The sequence below is a fragment of the Hakea prostrata genome, chromosome 10 (assembly GCF_041222555.1).
Source record: "Hakea prostrata isolate BN-2017 chromosome 10, UWA_Hpros_2, whole genome shotgun sequence".
Classification (NCBI taxonomy): domain Eukaryota; kingdom Viridiplantae; phylum Streptophyta; class Magnoliopsida; order Proteales; family Proteaceae; genus Hakea; species Hakea prostrata.
The window spans coordinates 11,787,104-11,794,468 of NC_142609.1; the positions used below are offsets into that span (position 1 = coordinate 11,787,104).

Below are 7,365 nucleotides of genomic sequence, written 5' to 3' on the forward strand. Positions count from 1 at the left end.
AACTTCAAAAATTATCTAGTCGATTAAAATTGAGAATTATCTAAGATTAACTACCAATTATACTAACAAAAACACAAATGAAAACACTAAGCAAATTAATCAATGAAACAATAGATTTTCAATTTTGCCAAACATTTCATAAATTATCAATCCTCCCTTTCATGCAATGAATTTTCTCTCTATTCTTGCCGACATAATTATTAAATTAGATCACCCCACTAGTTACGCCTGAGGGTCCCTAATAGATCAAATCTCTTTTACCTTTTAGGCATAAAAGATCAATTCAATGCATTGCATGAACCATCGAATCCTTAAACAATGTTGAATAAACCGCCTAACCTATTATGCGTTAAATGTAATTTATCATTCTTCAACCCTAGATCTAGGATGCAATCTCCACTGTTACATATAGGAGAATATACCACGAAATTCATGAATGTTGGTCAAACATACAGACGTTGAAAACAAATTTGTAGAAAGTGTAGAGTAGAGGATTGTATTGCATGAAAGAAACAAATCAATAAATTAATTCATGTAAGAATCCGTTTGTATTATAGAAATAGAAGTTTAGAATATCATGAGAAAAGAAGCAAAAGACAAAGAAGAAGTTAAGGGAAACATCACTCTAGCTAGAGGAAGAAAAACTCCAGCTAGGCAATAGCTCATGTGATATTCCTTTGATGCTCCTCAAAAAGTTTCCAGTAGCTCATCCTATATGAAATTCGTCGCTATGACTGAAGTTTATTCCTCTTTTAGAGAGGGATTTCTTCGATTACATGGGTATATGATTTGTTGACTCAATGTGAATAGTTTGAAACAAACTTTAAGTTCTTAATTAATCTGATTCAACAAAGAAATTCGCTTGTCTAGGTGATGTATGAATCACACTAAGTTTGAGAACTCAAGTGCATGATCTTACTGTTGGATTTGAAGATCAAGAAGTCATGAACCCCTTGTCCAAAAACAACTCGATCGGACATTGGATGACCATTTGATGAAGGACTTGATCAAAGTTGGATAGAGTACACTCAAAAACAGAAATTTTCCTCTTTGTTCTCTTAATAGGATTCCAAACTTCCTTCGAGTTCTCTTAGCAGATTCTATTTCATGTGTCAAAAATACTTTCGACTTTAGAAGAGCCTTGCGATTTGGTTGGCATAATTCTGTCAATATTTTGCTCTTTTTTTTTTTTTTTTTTTTTTTTTAATTTTAATTCAAGCCCTAATTGTTGAAGGAGTCCAACTACTAAGATGATCACTACAAGCACATATAATAAATTCGAATAAGAAATTATCAGGATAATAAAATTATCAAATTACTTAGATCCAGAGAGAGTGCATTGATGCTCATTTGCATGTGATATTAAGATAAAATAATACAAAACGATTGCAAACGCATGAAAATTTATCCAGTTAATTTCTCAAAATAGTATGCATAAAATGAACTTATTAGCTCCTCATGTTGAATCCTAGCTCCGTCATTGTTTATGTTTTGGCTACTAATAATATGAAGTACTAACTACATTAACCCTTGCAAAACATTTATCACCGAACAAACAATCAAGTGATTAGAGGATATGAGTCTGGTTCATGTGATTCTTTCCCAACGTCCTACTATCATACATTTTGAGGGAACTCCATCTTGTCAGTGTTCAAAAGTGAGCTTCTTAAATATGTGATAGCAAAAGTTAGAAGATGCGAATTCAGAGCTTCTTAAATATGTGATAGCAAAAGTTAGAAGATGCGAATTCAAACTTTACTTGCAAAGATTTATAACAACGGTAGGGTCGGAGGTGATAATGCTATCTGTGTAATCTTCTATGATTCATTTACTCTAGAACATAAGAGTCCCTACCTAGGTCTGAAAAATGGTTGAGAGACTTAAATCTAGAAAGGCAGATACAGCAGAAAATGGGAGGTGGTGAGTAGAAAACCTCATGTGATATATGGCTACTTTCTTCTTGAGAGTCCTCCATCTTAGGGAACCCCACCTATACCTTTCACTTACGTTTCCTACGCGTCAGTGGCCAAGTCTGATAAGATGGCTACTTAAACTTGTTAGTGTTAATTGTCATTATTTAATGCTCTTCAGACAAACGAGTTTCACAAGAACAAATGAGCTAGCAGATTTTACTAGATTTAATTAGTTCCAGAACTGAGATTCCTGGGTGTTTCCTTCATTACAATTCCAACTTGAGAATTCATACTTACACGCAGAAGGCCAGGAGAAGTTTTCTTTACAACCTAAACAACTTTTAAGCTGATTCCAACCAAACCAATACCAACCAACTGCTGCTATTTAATTGTTTACAGACAACTTGGAGTTTGACTTTTAAGTTTTCTGGGTAATTTGGTACTTAAACATCATCTCCATTACACTTTTCACAAGCTATTCCATGTTTCCATTCCACGCCGGCATGTCTGACCACCGACTAAATCATAAGAAAACAAACCTAGACTTTCCAAGTCAAGGCACCAAGTTTGTATATATAACCAACTTTAAATCTCTCCATTCAAAGCCCAAAAAGCTTTTAGAAACGAAGTGTTCTTCTTGATCTTTGAATCTGATTGATCGACACATGGGTAATGCACTGCCTTCTTGTTGTATTTCAGAACCAGAACCATGGGTGAAGCTTGTTTTTTGGGAAGGAACAACTAAGATTCTCAGAGGTGAAAGACTTGCAGGTGAGATTATGTTTCAGTATCCAGACAGGATAGTTTGTCATGCTGGTTCCTTCTACATAGGCCAACCGATACCAGCGTTAACCATCGACGACCGGTTGATTAAGGGTGAGACATATTTGGTTCTTCCCATTGATCGGTTCGCCTGTAAGATGTTATCTGCAACTTCACTTGCTGCATTTGATTCAAGTCCCAAGCCTGCACCCATCAACTTTCAGAATTGTCCACTTCAATATATTAGGGGAGCTAATGGAAAAGTACTGATTAGGGTTTCCCCAGAATTCATCTTGAAAATTCTCTTAAGAAGCAAAGATCAAGGTTGTTCTAATAGCCCTTCAAATCAATTCCTTTGTAGTACACCAGAGTTGCAGAAGCATTACCAATTGTTGGTTGGGTGTAAAGAGCAGACATGGTCACCTCGACTAGACACCATTTCTGAGTTCAAGAAGACTACTAGTACTGCACAACCTAGGTGCTCACCTATCAGGCTCTTTGGATTGGAGAAAAACTCATCAGAAGACCCAGAAGATTAGTTAAGTGATTCAAAGGACTCAATCGTTTAGATCATAACTGTAATTATTTTACTTGTCTTATATAGAGTTTTGTCGATACTGCTTATCATAAACCTTTAATTTGGCTTAGCTTTTTAGTAACATCTATTTAATTAGTTGAATTTCTTGTAAAGTTCTTCCACAAAGCATGCAATTATGAATTGTGCTGTGTTTCGATGTCATGGTATCTTTCTCAATTTCAATTCCTGGTTCTGCTTCTGATGGGTTCTAAAGGCTGGAACTAATCCAATATTAGAATTCATTCTACAGATGATTACTAGGGAGAAGTTTCTTTTCTTTTCTTTAAGTATTCATCAGTATAGAATTGGGGTTTTATATGGTTAGGCGTTTAGATTTGATCACTTCCTGTATTTGTGACTAGTCTATGTTGACACCTTCCACTGCAGCTCATGACCGGTCATCCCATTACTGCACATATCCAAAGCTATGGCTTCTATGGGCTACAAGTCTGGTTCTCCTAGTTTGAATGTCCTTATTTATTCACTCCTTGATGTTCATCGTCTTTGAAGAACCCTAACTGTAGAAGGGTTGCAACCTTTTTATTTTGGTGGAAGAAAGTCTTGCAACCTCTAGAAATCCCAAATATGCTTCAGTAAAATATCCTTGGGCTCGCAGTTTAATTACATTTGGATAAGGAAACGCGGAGAAAAAACAATAACAAAAAGTTCATTATTTAAATGAAGTGAAAATTCTGTCAGTCCCTTCAACTATATTTTTTTCCCCACCTTGCAGATTACCTAGTAAAGGGGGCAAATTTTGTTTTCTCTCTCTAAGGTGTCGTGGTGGGTTCACACACCATTGTTTCTTGTAAATGACTCTCCTCCAAATCCTACAATGCTGTCTTGAATGAAATCAGAACGTCTCTAGCCACAGTCTCAGGTGAATTTAGCCCATCAAATCCTATATCCTTATTTTTTTTTTTTTTTTAAAAACTTAACGCTAATTAAAGGTCTTATTCTCCTCTTTTTCCCGCTGGTTTTGGTTTTCCCCCCGAGGTTGGTCCATGCTCGGAACGGGTGTTAGGAAAAAAAACCCTCGCCGCTCTGCAACATCTCCAGGTCGTGGAAAGCTTGAGGCGGAGAGGCTCGCCTGAATCTGCGAAGTCTCTCCGCCTCCCCTGTTTCTCTTCCATTCCTCCAATCTCCCCTGCTTCTCTTCTACTCCTCTGATCTCCCTCGGTCTCTGATCTCCACTCCACCTCCTGCCCCCTTGTTTTTTTTCACTCAATGGGTTTTCGTGTTGCAAATCCTTTTCCGCCTCTCCGTCTCCGACCTTCTCTTCCGCCTCCCTCCTCTCCAGTCTCCGCCTCCTCACGAATCCGGTCTCCGCTCCCGCCTCTCCGGTCTCCGCCTCTTACCTTTCCTCTTCCGCCTCTCCGTCACCGATCTTCGATCTATTTGTTAAATTTGAGACTTGCTCTCTCTCTCCTGGTAATTTAAGGACTTCACTTTTTCCCCTTTCTTCAATTTTAAATAACAAATAATTTCTTTGGTTGCCGCTCAAATCCTTGTTCTACCCATTCTAAATCTTTATTTTCCAAATCCTATAAACTCCAAATAGGGATACAAGTTTTTGTTGGCTCGAGAGAAGCCCAGTGGTTAAGTACTTGAACGCCTTGTTGTTTGCTCTTCACAAGTCCTCCGTTAGGTCTTCTTCAACCCTCCTCCGCTCACCTTTTGATGTTACCATTGCGACAACCAAACGACTTTTGTGTCCGCCCTTGAGGCGTGTTGTGTGTCTGTGTCTGCCCTTGAAGCGTGTTGTGTGTCTGTGTTCGCCCATGAGGCGTGTTGTATGTCCGCTCTTGAGGCGTGTTTTGTGTCCGCCTTTGAGGCGTGTATTTTGTTCCCCTAACTAGTAGGGTGCCGCTGTGGTCTATCTCTGGTCTCTGTATTTGTTGCACCACGAGTCTTTATTTCTAAGGGTATATTGGGCTTGACCCATCCCTTACTCAAGATGACCCTGTCTATTGCATGTATGACAGTTTGGTCGCTTTCCGCTCCTTGGTTCGGTGTGAACCTTGTGTTTTCATGCAGCTGTGTGTTTGTACTTTTCTTTCTTTAATGAATGAAGTACTGTTTACTAAAAAAAAGAAAATCTTAATGTTAAATATTCTTTTGAACAAAGAAAGAAAAATGGATAATTATTGTAGCTCTTTGTATTATAATTAATTATTATTTTATTTTATATATTTTTTAAAGTTATTTATGTAACTTTAGACTTTCCCCATGATTACTAATGCCTCCCCCGTTAAGCTTATTAATTAAGTGATAATTTGACATTTTTGTTTTATTTTAAAATACCAAAATAATCCTAAGATTTATATTATTTATTTATATATTATATTAAAGTATATTACTATCATTAGTAATTAGAGAAAAAAACTTAATTCTAATTAAACGGTCTTATTCTCTCTCTCTTTTTTCCCGCTAAATAAATGATTTAATTCTCTGATTAAAAATAATAATAATAATAATAAAAGAAAGAAAAGAAAAACTAACTCGTCTTCTTCTCTTATCCTTCCAAACAAGAAAAAAAAAAAAAACCCATCTTTCTTCCTCTTCTTCTAAACATCCATTTTGTTTCCTATTCCTCTCAACGTTAAGCTAAGTGTCTAGCATCTGCCCATTTGAAGGCTAGAAACATAAACATCTCCATTTGCATTGTAAGACAACATGCATGATCGTGTGAGAGGGTCTCATTTTCAGTCTTTTGCAGGTGATCCATGTATGCAGCCACCGGTGGAGACCCTTTGTTGCCTAAAAAATGAGAAGAAACTTATAATGATTTCATTCAGATTTTTATAGTAGGTCATGTTGTAATATTTTAAATATAATAGATGCATATTTCTTGGCCATTTAGAATTAATTAAATAAAGTGCATTTTTTATTTTTATATTAATAAAATATTTATATTTAGTCCCATATCGGACACTGAGGAGCCAGATTCCGAGTTGATTTATAGGTGCTTCTATTAATCTCAGTTTTTGATAATAGGACACGTTATAGCATGTGTGTGTGGTGTTTGAGCCAGGATGGTTTACTGTTCAAGCAGCACACATGGTGTTGACAGTGGGCTGCTTAGGCACTTTTGGCTCGCACACTTGGTACTTTTGGCTTCAAACGAGATCTGATATGAATAGTTTGTTTTGATGAACTGTAAATCAAGGTGATGGAGGTAGATCCACCTGAATCCGAAAAGATCCAACAGTTAGATTAGTGTTAGTAATCTACTCGTTATAAATGTATATCTAAATCGCTATATCAGATCAATATGGACCATCCAATCATGCGGCTGAACGATCTGAAGATGCATATTTGATCGTATATGGATGTGCTATACAAGGAGGTACTATTTGTACAGAGTCATGCTTGCAAACTAGGTACCTCTCTCTATTATAGGTAATCCATGATTCACAAAACAAGTTGCTATTTCTCTATAAATACTCTACATTCGATCAGATTTGTCAATGTATAACAAAATCTAATAACAAGACAACAAGCACTGCGAACAAAAGTGCAAATTGCATTAGTTCTAACATCGCAGGCAAATCCTTGTCTGGAAATGGCCTTGTAAATTCCAGCCATATGGCTGATGTTCAACCTTCGACTACTACCCAAAAAATACAGTAAGCAGAACAAATCCATTGCCATCTAAGTTAGATGATGATAGGGATGTGGTTCCGAAGGAGATAAAACCAAAAGCTATGTCAAAAAAAAGAGAGCAGCTCACTTGGATTTGATAGATCCAACAAACCTCCTATTTCTTTGCCGTTAAAATTGGAATTGTCGCGATGAACTACAAGATAAACAAGTGAATCCAAAATAAAAAAATGGCGATGAGTCGTACTTTCACGCCGGTTAGGGATAACGGATGCACAACCACGAACAAAGAAGAACACAAGCAAAGCACACAAGATGAATTTAACGTGATTCAGCAAAACTCTACCTACGTCCACCAGAGAGAAAATAAATTTCACTATTTCAGAAAACCTCACACCTACAGAGTGTTACCCTTTGCTTCTTTGCACAATGCCTATCACCAGAATGGGTTCCTCCAATCCCTTGTAGGGATTGATACCTATAGGTTATCCCACAGAGACTATTTATAGA

General features: G+C 36.8%; 1 protein-coding gene across 1 annotated transcript; it reads left to right on the top strand.

Moving 5' to 3' along the window:
• The first annotated feature begins 2,466 nt into the window (after positions 1-2,466).
• Positions 2,467-3,908, top strand: LOC149001914 (DUF4228 domain protein). The gene has a single exon (XM_089138218.1). The coding sequence runs from the start codon at positions 2,579-2,581 to the stop codon at positions 3,212-3,214; it is 636 nt and encodes a 211-aa protein (XP_088994344.1). The 5' UTR covers positions 2,467-2,578; the 3' UTR covers positions 3,215-3,908.
• Positions 3,909-7,365: the final 3,457 nt, after the last annotated feature.